General features: G+C 40.9%; 1 protein-coding gene across 13 annotated transcripts in view; it reads right to left on the bottom strand.

The window, feature by feature from the left end:
- FAM76B (family with sequence similarity 76 member B) overlaps positions 1–18,818 on the bottom strand; it is a 105,910-nt gene that overhangs the window by 11,386 nt on the left and 75,706 nt on the right. For 9 of the 13 annotated variants that reach the window (XM_049098804.1, XM_049098791.1, XM_049098798.1 and 6 more), the window contains one exon: positions 9,720–9,903. The exons of 2 other annotated variants lie outside the window; for them this stretch is intronic. Coding sequence is in view for 1 of the 11 variants with exons in the window: in XM_049098808.1 (XP_048954765.1) it covers positions 9,900–9,903 (4 nt within the window). In the remaining 10 variants the exon portion in view is untranslated. Of the gene's footprint in view, positions 1–9,719; positions 9,904–13,654; positions 13,762–18,818 lie in introns of all 13 variants that reach the window. 2 more of the 13 variants (XM_049098792.1, XM_049098799.1) reach the window with 1 other exon arrangement.

Here is an 18,818-nt window from a genome sequence, read left to right as displayed (position 1 = left end):
AAAAAAAATATACGAAGAAAATAAAAAACAAAATAAAACAAAGAACCTATTGATTTTTAGCAGAGCTGTGGGTTGCTGAAATGAAGACTACACTTCCCAGTCACCTTTGCGGCTAGGTGTAACCAACCATATGGCCAACTTTTGGCCAATGAGATGCAAACTAATGTAGAAAGTGTCCTTCAAGGGAGAAAGCATGATTTCTCTTTTCTGTCGGCAGTTCTGTTCTTTTTCTGTTATGTGGGTATAACAACTGTGGCTTCAGTAGACCTCTTGGAATACACATGGTGCCTCTAAGGGATAGCAGATAAGTAAACCCGAGGAAGCCAGAGGGTCTAACAAATTTATACCAACTCTGAATGCTGACCTCCAGAGTTTTTATATGAAATAATGAAATGTTCTAAGTTGAGCCACCATATATGAGTTTTCTGCCACAAAACACTGAACCCAGTTCTAACAAATACAAGGGGGAAAATAAACCACTGTATCTCTTTCCTGGCCTGGGCTTTGGAGGATGTAGATTTCTAAAAAAGTGTTTATTGGATGACACTTTTTTTTTTAAGAGTTTATTGATTATTTGACAGAGGGAAAAAAAACACAAGCAGGAAGAGTAGCAGAGGAAAAGGAAGAAGCAGGCTTCGGGTGGAGCAGGGAGTCCCCCACGTAGGACTCTATCCCAGGACCCTGGGATCAAGACCTGAGCTGAAGGCAGACGCTTCACTGAATGAGTCACCCAGGTGCCGTGAGTGACACATTTAAAAACTAATAATCAACTCATGGAGTTGAGCCAGATCCTAGAAAGTTACAGACTGAGGTCAGTCATTCCTCTGTCTCTGGAGCACACATGGGATGGGATAGATCCTGCAAGACCCTGTAGCAATTATATCTTATAGGCCAGATTGTTTAGATTCTTCCTATTTAGGATCCTTCCAGCTCTCCATAATTATTTCCCTGCTTCTTTCATCAGAAAACAGAGTTTTGTTTTGTTTTGTTTTTATTTTCTTTTACTCAAACCTGAGTCAGGCCTGAGAGGAATTGAAGAAAGTAGCTTTATCCATGCCTAGGGCAAAATGTAAAGAAGGAGGACCTCCTGACACCTCATACCTGGGTGGAGGTGACAGTCAAAATAAGTAAGAAACACCTAAATGAGTGGTTCCATCCACCAAACCAGCAACATCTTCTTTTAGAACAAATATTTTATAACCCTCCCTTGCTACCCTAAAATTCAGAGATAATATAACTATCAACATGTATAAACAAAGAAATCAACATAATCCCCAAACTATAATACAAAAGAAAAAGAAAATAATAAAGGAATGCTTTTTTTTCTCCATATAAATGTGCAAGTATGACCATAGTAAGAAAAAAGTGCCCCTACATTTCCAAATGTTCCAAAAGGTGATAAGATATTAGGGTCACAGTGATGTCTCATTCATCCCTATAGGAGTTTCTCCTTCCAGGGACAACCCTGAAGGTATTGATGGTTTTATTCTATTAAATTTATTTATTTTACTTTATTATTTTGTTAAGAAACATAAATTTTCTTATAGCAGAATTACTTTCAAATGTGTTCTGAAGCAAGCAAATTTCTTATTAATAGGTGTTATGTTTAAAAATATATAGTCTAATAACAAACATTAGTTTGAGCAAGTCAGAATGTTTTTTACCAGCTTTATGTTATTTCTAGTGATGTTTCCTTAAGATGTCACTGTGCCCTGTGAATTTAACTCCCAAACATATTTCATCACAGAATCCTTTTTTCCTGGAACATTTCTTAAGTCCAGCTTCTCATGGAAGAAACTTAGAAAACACTGCCTTATAGCCTGTCAAAGAGCATGTCACCAGAGAGAAAGGAGGCTCTTCCAAAGCCCCTGTGTGGGAAAACAGCCCTTATTGAACTCATTCATTTTGTGGGAAGGTGGACAAAACAGACTTCCCTGGAAGTCACAGTTTTGCCACATTCACTTGAACTTCATGAAAGGGGAAACAAATGAGTAAAATGAATCTGATACCAGAGTCTTTTTCAGGAAAGCATGATGTGAAGGCTGCCAGTGGTACTGACATGATTTCAGCCCACATTTCATGCTGTGTACATCTACAGCTATTTTAACAAGACATTACAGAAATTATTTATAACATTGACAATGAGGCCTTCAAAAGTGATATTGTGGTTTGATATCTTTAAAGAGTATATTTCACAAGTAATATTCATAAACTTCATCGTTTCTGAAATTCCTAGTTTGTATAAGAACGTTTTTGTAATCATTGATTCATTTCATCCACAGAATGCACTCGTGAGCTACCCTCAGACCTATCTTACACACAGAGAACCTGAAGCATAGACTTGTGATGTGCCAAATGTCACAGAATTTTTTAGTTGCGAAACTTGGACTCAGCCCGGGTCTAGCCAGCTTTAAAGCCCATGTTTTTTCCATCACCTCCTTTAATTAAGGGAAAATTTCAGAACATTTTCCATGCTTAAAACAAACAGTTACAGCAATTACAAGTCAGCCATTTGCTTTCAGGAAAACAGCCATCACGATTACCCAGTACACTGACTCCTTGAGGATGCCATAGCTCGTGTCTCAGTGCACATATTTTAACTGATGAAACTATACAGATCTGCTAAAAGTTTAAAAGGGTGAAAAGATTATCATGTTTTTCTTCCTCCCTCAGTATCACCTGGTTTAAACTTCAAGGTGTGTTCTTTGAAACCCACTTGTTTCCAGTGACTCATTTTGAAATCACGATTTCATCTTCCTTGTTCTTTGCAAAGCCAGGAAGAGACATCAACATCACATTGTTTTCACCTTCAAACACATTTACCCTGTAACCGGAAGGATCCACAACTGTTATTACTAATTTGTTGAATAATATGTTCTTCTTTCATCTTTTCCCAAGAGCAGAAATCCGTTCTGAAAACAGGGTGCCCTGCTTGCCATCTGTTTTATCCACCAGCAATGGAAAGGATTCACATACTCATAGTCAACACATATTTACTGAATACCTACTTTGTACCAGACATTGTTCTGCATTATGGGAGTGCAGTAGCAAGATAGATGAGATCTTTTCTCTTTGAGGTCTATACTCTAATGAGAAGCATACAGAGAAAAATTACCCTTCTAGACAGTGAAAGCGTTATGAAGGAAACAAAAGAGGTTGGTGTACCACAGTGGGCCTGAGGTGAAAGCTATCTTTAGATTTAGGCAACTTTCAGAAGGCGGTAACATTTGAGCTGAGATCAGAATGACAATGAAACAGAAATGATGTGATTTGGGGGAAGAGAGTTGCAGGTGGGATTTAAGAACTAAACTTGAGAGTTTGAGAAATATAAAGGAGTCAGGAGCAGCTGGAAAGTGGTGAAAGAGAAAAATAGTAGGTGAGATCAGAAGGGTTAACAGAGTCCAGAGCTCATGGTAGAGAACTTGGATTTCACCCCAAGTGCAGTGAGAAGGCATCAAAGGATTTGAGGCTGAATTATTGACTCTAACATGGCAAAAATTGAGAGCAAAACCAGTCAGGCCACAGACACGTGAGAAGATGCTCAACATCACTCATCAGCAGGGAAATGCAAATCAAAACCACAGTGAAATGTCACCTCACACCTGTCAGAATGGCTAAAATCAGCAACACAAGAAACAACAGGTGTTGGCAAGGCTGTGGAAAAAGGGTAACCCTCTTGCACTGTTAGTGGGATGCAAACTGGTGCAGCCACTCTGGACAACAGTATGGAGATTCCTGAATAAGTTAAAAATAGAACTACTGTATGATCCAGCAGTTGCATTACTGAATATTTACCCAAAAGATACAGAAAAATACTAATTCAAAGGGATGCATGTACCTGATGTTTATAGCAGCATTGTCTACAATAGCCAAATTATGGAAACAGCCCAAGTATCCATTGACAGATGAATGGATAAAGAAGATGTGGCGTGTATACAATGAGATATTACTCAGCCATAAAATAGAATGAAATCTTGCCATTTGCAACAATGTGGATGGAGATAGTATAGTATGCTGAGTGAAATAAGTCCGTCAAGAGCAAGACAAATACCATACGATTCCACTGATATGTTGAATTTAAGAGACAAAACAAATAAGAAAGGGTGGGGGAGAGAAGCAAACCAAAAAACAGACTCTTAACTATAGAGAACAAATTAGTGGGTCCCCAGAGGGGAGGCGGGTGGGACGACGGGTGAAAGAAGTGATGGGGATTAAGGAGCGCACTTGTCATGATGAGCAGCAGGTGATGTACAGAATTGTTGAATCACTATGTTGTATGCCTGAAACTAGGCCAATTGCATAGCTCAGGTGAGAGACAATGCTTGCTCTGGGTAGTCCAGTGAAGATGGGAAGAGGCAAATGGCTCTCAGGGCAGAACTGCCAGAATTGGCTGATATATTGCTTGAGGGAAGGAAGAAAATTTCTAGGACCTTGCCTAAACAACTGGGTTGATCCTGGTGACACCTTCAGAACTGGGAAAGAATAGAAGAGGCATGGGCTTGGGGGAGAGATAGCAAATGCCATGTGCACTTGTGCATGTTAACTTGGGGACCCCTTTTAGTCATCTAATAGAGATGTCAAGGAGGCAACTGAGTTTACAGAGGTCAGAGGAGGGGTCACAGCTGGGGATATAAAGAGTGTCATGAGGCCCTGGGGGGCCCTTTGCAAAGTGCTACCCCAGGTTTCCAACACAATATTTCCCAGTTCTCCATGTGTCTGTCGCTGACCTGCCCTGAGAAAAACTTCACAGAATATTCATTTCAGTCTGATTTCCTACCCATGGGGGCTCTTCCTGGCTCTCTCCCTTTGTCATCAGTGTCTTCCTGAAACATAAATAGTATCAATACCCACCTAAACTAAATAAAATGAAATTGAGAATCTTCTTCAGTAAGGTTGTGACTTTGCATTCTAAGATAATCTATATGACTTCTGTATGATTTTTAAGAAGGATGGCTTCCAACCACCAGTCTGACTTTTGTCCCTTTCACCAGCCTTCACCTCTTCTTCATCCTCTCCTGAAACTCCTCATTCCCCTTTCCAGGTCCCTACCTGCCTTCTCATTCCTTGGAGGACCTAGATTTTGACCAGTTGCAACAAATCAATCCTTGGATTTTTAAAGCCTTACTTTATATTCAGGTATACTTGCTTTCCCTGAGAAAATTAAAGAAAAAAGATCTTGAGGATCAAATAAATGGCTCTCAGATGGTAGGATTTAAGCAGAATTCCTCCAGTCTTAACAAACAAGCAGGTTCCTTTCCTGTGGCCCTACTCTGTACATTTTTTGCTCACATTTTCCATCTTGAAAATTCCCTCCCCCATGAAATTCTAACATATATACTGGAACATGGATGAACCTAGAAGATATTATGCTAAGTGAAATAAGCCATCACAAAAAGACAAATATTGTATGATTCTGCTTATGTGAGGTATCTAGAGTAGTCAAATTCATAGAAACAGAAAGTAGAATGATGGTTTTCAGGGACTGAGAGAAATGGAGAGCTGTTTTTAATAAGGTTTAGAGTTTCAGTTATGCAAGATAAAAAAAGTTCTGGAGATTGGTTGCACAACAGTGAGAATATACTTACCACTACTGAATTGTATACTTAAAAATGGTTAAGATGGCAAATACTGGGGATCCCCAGGTGGCTCAACAGTTTAGCCCCTGCCTTTGGCCCAGGGCGTGATCCTGGAGTCCCTGGATCGCGTCCTGGGTAAGGCTCCCTGCATGGAGCCTGCTTCTCCCTCTGCCTGTGTCTCTGCCTTTCTCTCTCTCTCTCTTTCTCTCTCTCTCTCTCTCTCTAGGTCTCTTATGAATAAATAAATAAATAATCTTTAAAAAAAAGATGCCAAATTCTGTGTTATGTGTGTCTTACCACAATTAAAAAAATTTTTAAATATAAACTAGTAGCAATAAAACAAGGCAAAGACATTTTCAGCATGAAAGGATTCAATTTACTATGGCTTTGAAGATGGAGGCGCACACATGGCCAGGAATTCAAGTGTCCTCCGGAGGGTGGGCTCAGTTAGGAAATAGGTACCTAAGTGCTATAACCATAAGGAACTTAATTCTGCCAACAACCTAAAAGAATTTGGAAGTAGATTCTTCCTTAGATTGTCCACATAAGGACCTGCCTGACATCTTATTTTAGTATTGGGAGATCCCAAGGAGGAAGACCAGATGAATCATGACACACTTCTCATATACAAATCTGTATAATAAATATGAAATAATAAATAGTTGTTTAAGCTACTAAAAAAAAAAAAAAACCCTTCCTCAAACTCTAGTCCTCTTTTCTGTAATTCCACCTCTTCTTTCTTTACAGCCACATTATTTGATATTCAATGTCTACTTCTGCTCTTCCATTGACTCTACCTCTCCCCAAAGTATCAGTGACTTCCTTTAGTTCCTGGTTCTAATGGATATTCCAAAAGTTTTTTCTTCCTTGACCTCTCTGGCATTTGATGCTCCAGGCTACTTTATTTTTTTTTAATTTTTATTTATTTATGATAGTCACAGAGAGAGAGAGAGAGGCAGAGACATAGGCAGAGGGAGAAGCAGGCTCCACGCACCAGGAGCCCGATGTGGGATTCGATCCTGGGTCTCCAGGATCCCGCCCTGGGCCAAAGGCAGGTGCTAAACCGCTGCGCCACCCAGGGATCCCATGCTACTTTATTTTTTATGAAACTACTTGCTCCTTTGGATTCTGTAACCCAGTTCTCATCTTGCTTCCCTCTTACTTTTCCTGCTGCTTCTTTCCAGTCTCCTTTGTAGATTCTACAATCACTAATTAATTCTTAAAATTTTTGTCCTCCAGGGATCTGTGATTACCCTAGCTTTTCTACTCTATATATTCTCCTTGAAAAATATCACCTACTTTCATAGTTTCAATTCTTAATTATGTGTGTATTATTGACTCCAAACATAATTCTTTGGCTTATACCTCTTGGCTAAACTTGAGATCTACATATGCAATGTCTTAGGGGACAGTTACTCATAGAAACCCCAAAGGACTTCCAAGTGACTATATCTAATCATTCTCTCCTTACCAGATTTGCACATTTTCTTACAGTTGCTATCTTGACAAATATCAGTCTTTCTAACTCAGTCACCCAAAGTAGAAGAAAAAAGTGTTGTCCATACTCTGCTTCATCCCTCACCACCCTTGCCACAATCCAATTGCTTAGCCAATCCTAATATATTCTACCACTATCTTCTTAAGAGATAGTTTAATATCTCTTAAATCTGTCTTTATCTATATGTAGTATCATTCCTTAGTTTGTGCTCTTTCACTTCATACTTGATTATAATAATAGTCTCCTAACTATTTTCTTAGCTATTTCATAACTGGTCACCCTATCTTCATTTTGTTTCACTACAATTTATTCTCCACAGCACAGTGATCTTTCTAAAATGAAAAGCTGATAATATCACTTCCCTTGATTAAACTTCTATAATGGGTCTTCATTTTTTTTTTCAAGATAAAGATCAAATCTTTCTCTTGGCATGTGACACCCTACAAGGTCTGGCACTTGCCATACTCCCTAGTTCATCTTCTCTCTATGTACCTTTTGCTTGGGACATACCAAATTACTACAAATTCAGTAATATGTCAAGCTGTTCCTTATCTTTATTCCTTTGGACATGTTGTTCCTTTTGTCCATAATTCACTAATTCATTCTTCAAATTTTAGTCTCTTAAAAACCTGTTCTAATGGCAGTTGCATATAAGTGTCCTCCTTTTACCCATTAACATTGCACCATGTGTAAATTGATAGCACTGCCTTCCTCACAGTTCCCATTGAGAGTGGTCTTCTCTGACTCCGCCATTAGAATGTATACTCCTTGAGGATAGATGATGGGCCTTATTGACCTTGTACACCTAGTACCTAAACACAGTATCTGGCAGTGCAACAAGTATACTTTAATACATACATGCATGCATGAATGAATTGTCCTTTCATTCATTGCCCATTGAGAGCTGGCCATAGTTGAAAAGTGATAGCAAGACAAAGATATTATTTTTGCCAGCCTAGCAACGGTAATAATAATGATAATAATAATAATAATAACTAATACCATGGGCTGTGTTCTATGGCATTTTACCTTTGTGACTTCATTTAACTTAGAACATTCTTAAGGGATATAAATACTATAGGTATCCCATATTTTAAATGGGAAAACTGAATCAAGTAATTTGCCCCAAATTCACAGATATGCAATCAAGTTTCAAAACTCAGGGGCACCTGAATGGATGAGCTGGTTAAGTGTCTGACTGTTTATTCCGGCTCAAGTTATGATCTCAGGGTCATGAGATAGAGCCCTGAGTCAGGCTCTGCCCTGGGCATGCAGCCTGCTTAAGATTCTCTCTCCCTCTGCCCCTCACTCTGCTCACAAACCCACACACTCCCCTGTCCCCCCCCCCCCCCAAAAAATAGATTCAAAACTCAATCTTTCTGACTCCACGTATAAATGCCAACCATATGTAATAAACTATATCGACAGCTTAGGTTTTGAAGTACTCCCTATTAGACAATGTACAAGGCCAAAATTTTTGTTCAGAAAATTGAATATATCAGTATATGGTGAATATATGAAAATCAAATCATAAGAGAGAAAACCAATGTTTTTTCTTTCTTTTTTCCCAACAAAAACTGTCTGCATACCTGGTCTAATAAGCAAATAGCTATCTTCATCGCTGTTTATCTAACATATGTGTATGTGTATATATGTGTTCAAATAACTCACCATAAAGCAAATTTCAGAGTAACTATATTTTGAAAAGTAGCCCTTTCTTTTAATAATACTTGGACTTTTTAAATTTCGTAATAAAATGTAACATAGTTCCTGGACACAGAGAGGTATGATGAAATTGTCAAAAGCTCTAGAGAGCCCATCTGTTCTTCAGTGATATGGCTGCAGGTGAAAAGAGGGCTTGGGGACATGGTAGATTAATGAATACTTCAGACTCATGAGTCCTCATTGCAGTTTCATGCTTTGTACTGTCATTTTTATCTACCTTAGTTATTAGACTGCTTTGTAAGATTTTATTTGAAAATTTTATTTTAAATAAAACTTGAAAATCATTTAGATTGTGAAAGCAAATTTTCTATGACTGTGTGAGTAGTGCATTTTTCCCAGAAAAAAAATTGGGAGGGGCAGGTTTTCTTTTGGATCCTCCTTGCACATCTGCAAGTTTTTCTCCTTTTGGTTAATAAAGTCTCCTCTAGATTTGTTGAAAACTATAAGCCTGAGGTATAAAATAGACTTCTTCCATTTGATTATACAGTTTGAGTTCAGGACAGATGTTATGTTTGAATTGCATAAGTAAGATTATCAAGTGTAATTCTCAGCTACACTCCCTGGGTTCACATCCTAGCTCTGTTACTTTTAGTTGTGTGACCTTAGACAAATCATTTAGCTTTTCTGCACCTCCACGTCTTTATCTGTAAAATGAAATTAATAATAGAAGCTACCTTACAGTGCTGTGGTAAAGATTAAATGAATTTATAGAAAGCTCTTCAAACAGCCTGGCCAAACAGTATGAGCTCAATAATTGATCATTGTTATATTGTTCTTATTAGTTGTGAATGAGCATCCTAATCCTTGAATACCTAGTCATTCTCTATATCAGTAGTGCTCCTGGCCGGCTCCATGAATATGACATTATGCTTTTCACTTAAAGGCAGCCTAAAGTAACACAGCCTTTATCTAGTCCTCACCCTTATGAAGAGCCATTGGCAAGTCTGCAAATTTTACCAACTCAATGTAGGACCAAGTTGCTTGGGAATCCAGAAGCTTCCAAAATGATGCTGATCTATCTTTTCCACCATGCGTGTGCTATTTTCTGCCTGGGGATGTGGAACCAGATACGTTGTCACCTCTGGGAGGATTTTGTTGCTTTAACTGGAATGCAAAGAAAGAGCCACTGTTCAGCTTTTGGTTTGTGAGAGAGGATCTTGAAGCCCATGGCAAAACTGTAGTAATGAAAGTCAGAGTTTGCTCAGAAATAAGGTATTCCTAAAGTTCAATAGCTTGCCTTTTCAACGTAGGAGCAAAACTTGAAACTTTGACACATAAAACTTTATTATAAGCTGTAGATAGAAATGTAGGGATTACAATTTAAAGAAAGTTGCCACCCACTTACGTGATAAGAAGGAAGTGGAAAGAACTTCTGACTAAAGGAACAGTGGTCAGATAGGGAGACCTAAGGAAGATCAGATAAAGGAGAGAATGATCATGGGCTCCTTACTATATCCCCAGTACAGCAGCCAGGTGTGTGTGGAGATAGGTAGATTTTGCAGTAATAGATATTGTCACAAAAACCCTCAATATGTTGATGCAGAAATCAAGAGCATCCATGACAATGCAGTGTTCTGTTTCCCAGGCTGTCCAAGCCGGCCTTGCAGCAGAGTAGAGGACATGTCTGCAGAGATGAGCCTGGGATGGCACACTTGACTCTGCTATGGCACATCTGGCATGGTACTTTTATGATTAGAAGGAATCCAGAAACTTCTGGATGCCTCATGGAATCTGGACCTTATGTGCTGGTTGTGGATTTGCTAGAGGCAAAGATAGGCCAAGCAGGGAATGGAACAGAATCACTGGGGACCTAAAGCAGTAACAAGAGCCAATATCGGGCCTAATTCACAGTAGGCAATGGCCAAGCTCTTTGGGGGCAGTCACTATGCAGCACCCAACCTAGAGGAACAGAACCAAATTATAACAGCTGACGATCCATAGTAGCTTTAATGTGATTAGAGCCTGACTCCCAAAGACCAGGTGAGAGATGCACAGACTCAGAAGGAAGCAAAGGAGGACAACATGTAAATCACCCCTTTCCTGGATACCATTAGTTCATGCAAATATTATCCTGCTCAGACTCCATCAACTCCCTTGAGAGAGAAGTTAGAGCATTTGCAGTGTCTGATTATCTAGAAAAGACAGAGCTACCTTAATGGGTAGTTTAAGGTTTTCCAGTATTGCCAGAAATGAAAACTCCAGAGAAGATGAAATTAGTTACCAAAAAATTGAAAAGTACATATTTTGGCCCATCTAACTTATGAATTACCAAATTTGTGACCTGTTTGTACTATGAATGAGTATGCATAGTGTGATAGGAACAAAGAAGGCCGTTTTTTCAAATGTGGAGTTAGAAAAAGCTTCTCAGGGACACCTGGGTGGCTCAATGATTGAGTGTCTGCCTTCGGCTCAGGACATGATCCTGGGGTCCTGGGATCGAGTCCCACATCGGGGTCCCTGCAGGGAGCCTGCTTCTCCCTCAGCCTGTGACTCTGCCTTTCTCTGTGTGTCTCTCATGAATAAATAAATTAAATCTTAAAAAAAAAAAAAAAGCTTCCCAAAGGAGTAACATGGAAGGTACTTTTTGAAGGGCAAGCAGGTGTTATCCAGCTATGAGGAAGCAGAAGTATTTTCAGGAAATGCAAAAAACATGATCAAGGTACATTGGTAAAATCAAGAACAGCATGTTCAAGGAAAACAAAGTTGTCTAAGAGGAGGCCTGAGCCTAGGACCAAAGAGAAGCAGGCTGAACAAGTAGGCTGCAGGACCCTGCCAATGCCCTTAGAGGTTGTGACTGGCAGGGGCCTCTGAGTGGTTGGGGGCTGAAAACCTATGGGTCCCCTGTTCTCCAAGGGCACTGTGTACTCTACAGCAGAGAGGATGCACCCTGAGGATGCAACCACCCCTTAAGAGTTCATACAAAGGCTTGCTTCACTCTCCAAGCAACCCACAAATGGGTGCCTTCTCAATTTTGCATATAAGCATGATGTACATTAGCAGTGATCCTTTACATATGGTCAGACTATGGAAGACTTTGCAAGTTACTTTAAAGAATTTGGACTTTAAGAACAGTGAGCAACCACTGAAGGCTGTTGGACAGCAATATGACATGACAAAAGAAATTATTCCACAACAGCTGTATGCAGGGTAGATTGGAGCCAAGAGATTCAGGAAGTTACTGCAGTTGTCCAGGCATGAAGCAAAAAAAAAATAAAAAAAGAGATTCAATGGTATCCATGGTAACGGAAAGGGAAAGATATGGAAATTATTTTGAAGGCAGAAACAATAGGACTTGATTACTGATTGGATATGAGTGTATGGAAGAGGCAGCAGTAATAAATGACTCAGGGATTTTGAGCTTACAAAGCTATAAGAATAAATCTGAAATAGGGATGCTAATCAGGAAGGCTGCTTTGAGAAGGAAAATAGAGAGTTTGGCCTAAAGCATGATGAATTTCACATAATGATGTAATGTGTTAGTGGAAATGCTCTCTATACAGTAAAAAGGGGCGAGTCTAGGGCATTCTCCTTTTTTTTTTTTTTTTTACTATTCTTGCTCTCTCTCCATAATTTTGACTATGTCTGAGGATCTTTTTCTGAGGCTTTTGGGAATAAATTTACCACTTTCCTTGCTTTTAGTAAACTGTGAATAAGGTTACCATTATTATCACCATCAAACTTGTCTTCAAGGTAACACAAAGTATTTTCCAACACCTATTTCTATTTGTCACTTGTGTAGACAGTGCTCACAGTAACAGATTCCATGCCCTTGGGAGATTTACACTTTGTTACAGCCAATATTTATAGGATCAATACATAACACACAGAATAGAATGATAATCATTTAACTATATCTACATAAGATTAAAAGTATTTATACTCTACAGGAGGATATAGGGAAGAAGGAGAAGGAGGAGAAAAAGAGAAGAGGAATGGCAGTGTGCTAGATAAGACCAGTGGTGGGGGCAGCCCGGGTGGCTCAGCAGTTTAGCGCCACCTTCAGTCCAGGGCCTGATCCTGGAGACCCAGGATGGAGTCCCACGTCGGGGTCCCTGCATGGAGCCTGCTTCTCCCTCTGCCTCTCTCTCTCTCTCTCTCTCTCTCTCACTGCATCTCTCATTAATAAAATAAATAAAATCTAAAAAAAAAAAAAAAAAAAAAGACCAGTGGTGGGATGTTGGAGGTTGAAGATAAAAGAAAATTGACTAGAATTCCTTTTCTGGACAGTCCTGTCTCCTTAGAAAAGAAAGATGGATTTGGGATGCTGTTTACATGATAATAATGATTATTTTCATTTGTTTAAAACTTGAAACTCTCTTCCCATTCCTCTCCATGGATTCTAGGACTTGTACAAAACCAGGTAGCTATTCTTCAGGAAAGCCAGGCCTCAAACTCAACAAATTTCCAGTACTTCAGGTCGAATCATTTGAATGATGATAAGAAACACCACTGTATTTCATGAGAAATTTCAGCTACTTAAAAAACCTTAGAATGTAAGAACCCCCAAAATATTGTTAAGGGTAGCTTCTTTAGAAATCTCTTTTTCTCTGCCTTTTACAAAGTGAGGTCCTTCTGGAAGAAAGATCCCAAAGGTAAGCTGCTCATCTCTGCCCATTTGAGGTGCACATTTCCTTCATTCATACATCTGTTTGCCTTTGCTGCAGTTCCTTTTACGGAGCAGTTCTTTGAATCAGTGGGAAAACAACTACATGTTATATGGTCTCCCACTACTGTTTCCACTACAGTTTAACATTGTGGATCAAAATCTGGGCTCAGAGTCAGGTGATGTGGCCCACTGATGAGCAAGTTGTTTATCTTTTATGCCAGTGTTTCCTCTGCTGTTAAAGAGATTTACTTGGATGTATGTTGAGAAGATTAAGAAGTTCAGTCAAGATGATGCCCTGTGGATACAGGAACCATTCACAAGCAGTCAGCTGGTGCTGGCGGAGTCCCCATTCTCACCTATAGAAAATTCTGGATTAATTTAAGTTTCTTTGTAAGTTGTAGCCATCAAACTTATTCACCTTTTACTTGCATAATGTATTTTCTTTAAGTTTCCTTAAATTGTTCACTATACTAAATAGAGGACTTTTTTCAAGTATCTTTATCTTTCACTGCTAGTTCAATATATGAAAGCTTGATTTCTTAACTACCCACACAGTTTCCTCTGGGGCCTTAGCCTCACCAGTATTCTATGACTCATTGCTTTACTTTTCATAAATAGATGCTAAATAACTGTCCTTGATTCTGTTGGAAATGGCAGATAGAAATACTCAAGAAAAAACTTTAATTAATGCAGGTAGATTTTCCTCTTCTTTTTCCTCTCCTCTTTCTCTCTTGTTTTCTGCTCTTGCAATCTGCTTACCATAAACAGTGGTTTTTAATCTCTATCAGATAACTGTTCACTTTATTTCTCCTTCCCCACAATACACAGCCTTTTTATTGGGAGGAAAAGTGGGAGTCTTTGGACCTCTTCTCTCTTTCTTATTCTTCATTTTCCCACTTATTCCCACACTGTATCTCTCCTCTCCTATTTATTCTCTCCTCCTTGTGACTAGGTCAACCATGTGTCATTATTGGCCCCAGAAAAAGTTACTTCCTCCTACCAGAGACCTACTCCATTTATCATCTTTTTTTTATTGTAATGATCCCTGGGAATCCTTAACAGTTCAGACTCAAGGAAAATAAAGATACCCAGGGCAATTCCAAGCCCAACTTCAGAGCAGAGACTGGAGGCAGTGAGAGCCATTGCATTCCAATTAAGATGGTGGCCTAAAGACAACAGTGGAAAACAGAGAACACAAGTTGGGGATGGATACCATATTCCTTCCAGACAGTTTCTCCATGAGACTCTCATGTTTCTGTACACCTCACAAGCAGAGGCAATGACTCCCTTTGTTGTGGACTATCTATCAAGGATGTTTGTATATAAGGTCAGAAAGCGCCTTGGAAGATAGAGTGTTCCTTGCAGAGCAAATGGCTGGCCTACTTATTGTCCATTGTAGTGGCTTTGGGCTCCCTGAGCTCAGGGTTCCTCTCCTGCCATGCAACCTACTGCATATGCAGATGTCACCTGGCCCTTTCTGTGGCAGTCTGCAGAATTGGGGCTCAGTGAACTGCCACAAGAAAATTCTGATGCTCTGCTATTTCTCTGAGTAATGAAGTTATCTGAGTTATCTGTCTCTGACCCAGGAGTCTTGAGTCTTCTGACAGTATCTATAAAGCCAGAGCAGGCTAATGTATTAGATTACAACTAGAGTAGAATCTCAGCCCTTCACAGCTCTTGAGAATTTCCAGACATTATGATACTTTAGGCAGTCAGTAAAAATATTAGGCAAGATCAAAACATAGAGGCAAACTTTTTTTCTCTATCAATATCTTGAAATAGTTAAATACATCTCCCCCTCCCTGTCAGCTCCCAACTCCATCTCATCTAATGTACTTTCTTAACCTTGATAATGATGGGCTTTCACAGCCCATTTATTCAGTAGAGTGGATTTCTAAAACCCATTTCCAGATTACAGTTTGTGTGCCAGGATTACATTTGGTTTTTATTAATAAAGGAGTCGAGCAGCAGATTAGGGCTGACTTTTCAATCACTTAGCAAATGCATCCTGAGCAACTTCATGCTGGTGTGTTAAGTGCTGCACAAAGCAGCCTCAGTTCTCAGGGCATTTTAACTTCCTTCACTCCAATAAAGAAAAACTTCCCTATAAAAAGAACCCAAATGTTCAAGCCACTCATTCTCAGCAGTAACCAGGAGAAACATGTTTATAAGAGGGCTTTTAAAAGTATGCTCCCTCATCTATCCTGCTCCTAAACAGAAAAGCAATAACAGGACCCAGAGTCAATATCCTTTTGATATATATTTTTTTTTAAATTTTTATTTATTTATGATAGTCACACACACAGAGAGAGAGAGAGAGGCAGAGACACAGGCAGAGGGAGAAGCAGGCTCCATGCAGGGAGCCCGACGTGGGATTCGATCCCGGGTCTCCAGGATCGCGCCCTGGGCCAAAGGCAGGCGCTAAACCGCTGCGCCACCCAGGGATCCCCCTTTTGATATATTTTTTAAAGATTTTATTTATTTATTCATGAGAGACAGAGAGAGAGGCAGAGACACAGGCAGAGGGAGAAGCAGGCTCCCCGCGGGGAGTCCCATGTGGGACTTGATCCCGGGTCTCCAGGATCACACCCTGGGCTGAAGGCGGCGCTAAACCGCTGAGCCACCCAGGCTGCCTTCCTTTTGATACTTTAAAAACCTCCAACTTTTAAGGAACTCAAAGACTGAAGTGCCCAGAACTACTACACCACATCTTTCTGGTACTGCTGATTCATAGTAATAATAAAATAAAACCTTTTAGGGCACCTGGGTGGCTCAGTGGTAGTGTCTGTCTTTGGCTCAGGTCATGACCCCGGGGTCCCAGGATAAAGTCCCACATCGGGCTCCCCGTGCCTGCGTCTCCTTCTGCCTGTCTCTGCCTCTCTCGGATTCTCTTGTGAATGAATAAATGAAATATTTTATAAAATAAATAAAACCTTACTATCTGTTATTTCCAGTTAATTCAAAATATAATGATTATTTATTAGGGGATGAAAGCAGTGAATCATGGGAAGGCCTTAAAAACTCAGAAAGGTGTCATGTGAACACAGACATAACATGGGCAACAGGGGAGGGGCAAGACGGCAGAAGAGTAGGGTCTCCAAATCACCTGTCTCCACCAAATTACCTAGAAAACCTTCAAATTATCCTGAAAATCTATCAATTCGGCCTGAGATTTAAAGAGAGACCGGCTGGAATGCTACAGTGAGAAGAGTTCGCGCTTCTATCAAGGTAGGAAGACGGGGAAAAAGAAATAAAGGAACAAAAGGCCTCCAAGGGGGAGGGGCCCGCGAGGAGCCGGGCTGAGGCCGGGGCGAGTGTCCCCAGGACAGGAGAGCCCCGTCCCGGAGGAGCAGGAGCTGCACCGACCTTCCCGGGGGAAAGGGGCTCCAGGGAGGTGGAGCAGGACCCAGGAGGGCGGGGATGCCCTCGAGCTCCCGGGGACACTGACAGACACCTGCGCCCCGGGAGAGCGCCCCGAGCTCCCTAAGGGCTGCAGCGCGCACGGGGGACCCGGAGCAGCTCGGAGGGGCTCGGGGGCGGCTCCGCGGAGGGGGCTGCGGGGCGGGAGCGCGAATCCACCAGCGCAGGCCCCGGAGCACAGGGCGCCGGGACACAGCCCAGGATCCGGCCTCCCCCGGGACAGGCAGAGGCCGGAAGGGCCCAGGACAGCGAGGACGCTCCTGCCCCAGCTGAGCAGATCAGCGGCCCCGCCCGGAGCCTCCAGGCCCTGCAGACCGAGAGCTCCGGAGTTCCTGCGGGGGCTGAATCCAGGGCTCCAGAGCTGGCCCCGCCACTGGGGCTGTTCCTCCAGGGGCCTCACGGGGTAAACAACCCCCACTGAGCCCTGCACCAGGCAGGGGCACAGCAGCTCCCCCAAGTGCTAACACCTGAAAATCAGCACAACAGGCCCCTCCCCCAGAACACCAGCGAGACGGACAAGGTCCAGGGGAAGCCAAGGGACTTAAAGTACACAGAATCAGAAGATACTCCCCCGTGGTTCTTTTTTTTTTTTTTGTTTTGTTTTGTTTTGTTTTGCTTTTTGATTTGTTTCCTTCCCCCACCCCTTTTTTTCTCCTTTCTTTCTCTTTTTCTTCTTTTTTTTTTCATTTTTTTTCTTTCTTCCCTTTTTTTTCTCTTTCTCTTTTCTTTCCTTCTTTCTCTCCTCTTTCTCTTTTTCCCAATACAACTTGCTTTTGGCCACTCTGCACTGAGCAAAATGACTAGAAGGAAAACCTCACCTCAAAAGAAAGAATCAGAAACAGTCCTCTCTCCCACAGAGTTACAAAATCTGGATTACAATTCAATGTCAGAAAGCCAATTCAGAAGCACTATTATACAGCTACTGGTGGCTCTAGAAAAAAGCATAAAGGACTCAAGAGACTTCATGACTGCAGAATTTAGAGCTAATCAGGCAGAAATTAAAAATCAATTGAATGAGATGCAATCCAAACTAGAAGTCCTAACGACGAGGGTTAACGAGGTGGAAGAATGAGTGAGTGACATACAAGACAAGTTGATAGCAAAGAGGGAAACTGAGGAAAAAAGAGACAAACAATTAAAAGACCATGAAGATAGATTAAGGGAAATAAACGACAGCCTGAGAAAGAAAAACCTACGTTTAATTGGGGTTCCCGAGGGCGCCGAAAGGGACAGAGGGCCAGAATATGTATTTGAACAAATTCTAGCTGAAAACTTTCCTAATCTGGGAAGGGAAACAGGCATTCAGATCCAGGAAATAGAGAGATCCCCCCCTAAAATCAATAAAAAACCGTTCAACACCTCGACATTTAATAGTGAAGCTTGCAAATTCCAAAGATAAAGAGAAGATCCTTAAAGCAGCAAGAGACAAGAAATCCCTGACTTTTATGGGGAGGAGTATTAGGGTAACAGCAGACCTCTCCACAGAGACCTGGCAGGCCAGAAAGGGCTGGCAGGATATATTCAGGGTCCTAAATGAAAAGAACATGCAACCAAGAATACTTTATCCAGCAAGGCTCTCATTCAAAATGGAAGGAGAGATAAAGAGCTTCCAAGACAGGCAGCAACTAAAAGAATATGTGACCTCCAAACCAGCTCTGCAAGAAATTTTAAGGGGGACTCTTAAAATTCCCCTTTAAGAAGAAGTTCAGTGGAACAGTCCACAAAAACAAGGACTGAATAGATATCATGATGACACTAAACTCATATCTCTCAATAGTAACTCTGAATGTGAACGGGCTTAATGACCCCATCAAAAGGCGCAGGGTTTCAGACTGGATAAAAAAGCAGGACCCATCTATTTGCTGTCTACAAGAGACTCATTTTAGACAGAAGGACACCTACAGCCTGAAAATAAAAGGTTGGAGAACCATTTACCATTCGAATGGTCCTCAAAAGAAAGCAGGGGTAGCCATCCTTATATCAGATAAACTAA

The sequence above is a fragment of the Canis lupus genome, chromosome 21, assembly GCF_003254725.2.
Source record: "Canis lupus dingo isolate Sandy chromosome 21, ASM325472v2, whole genome shotgun sequence".
In the NCBI taxonomy this organism is placed as follows: Eukaryota; Metazoa; Chordata; class Mammalia; order Carnivora; family Canidae; genus Canis; species Canis lupus.
Note: the sequence above shows the minus strand (reverse complement) of the source record. Positions and strands in the feature narration are given on the sequence as shown.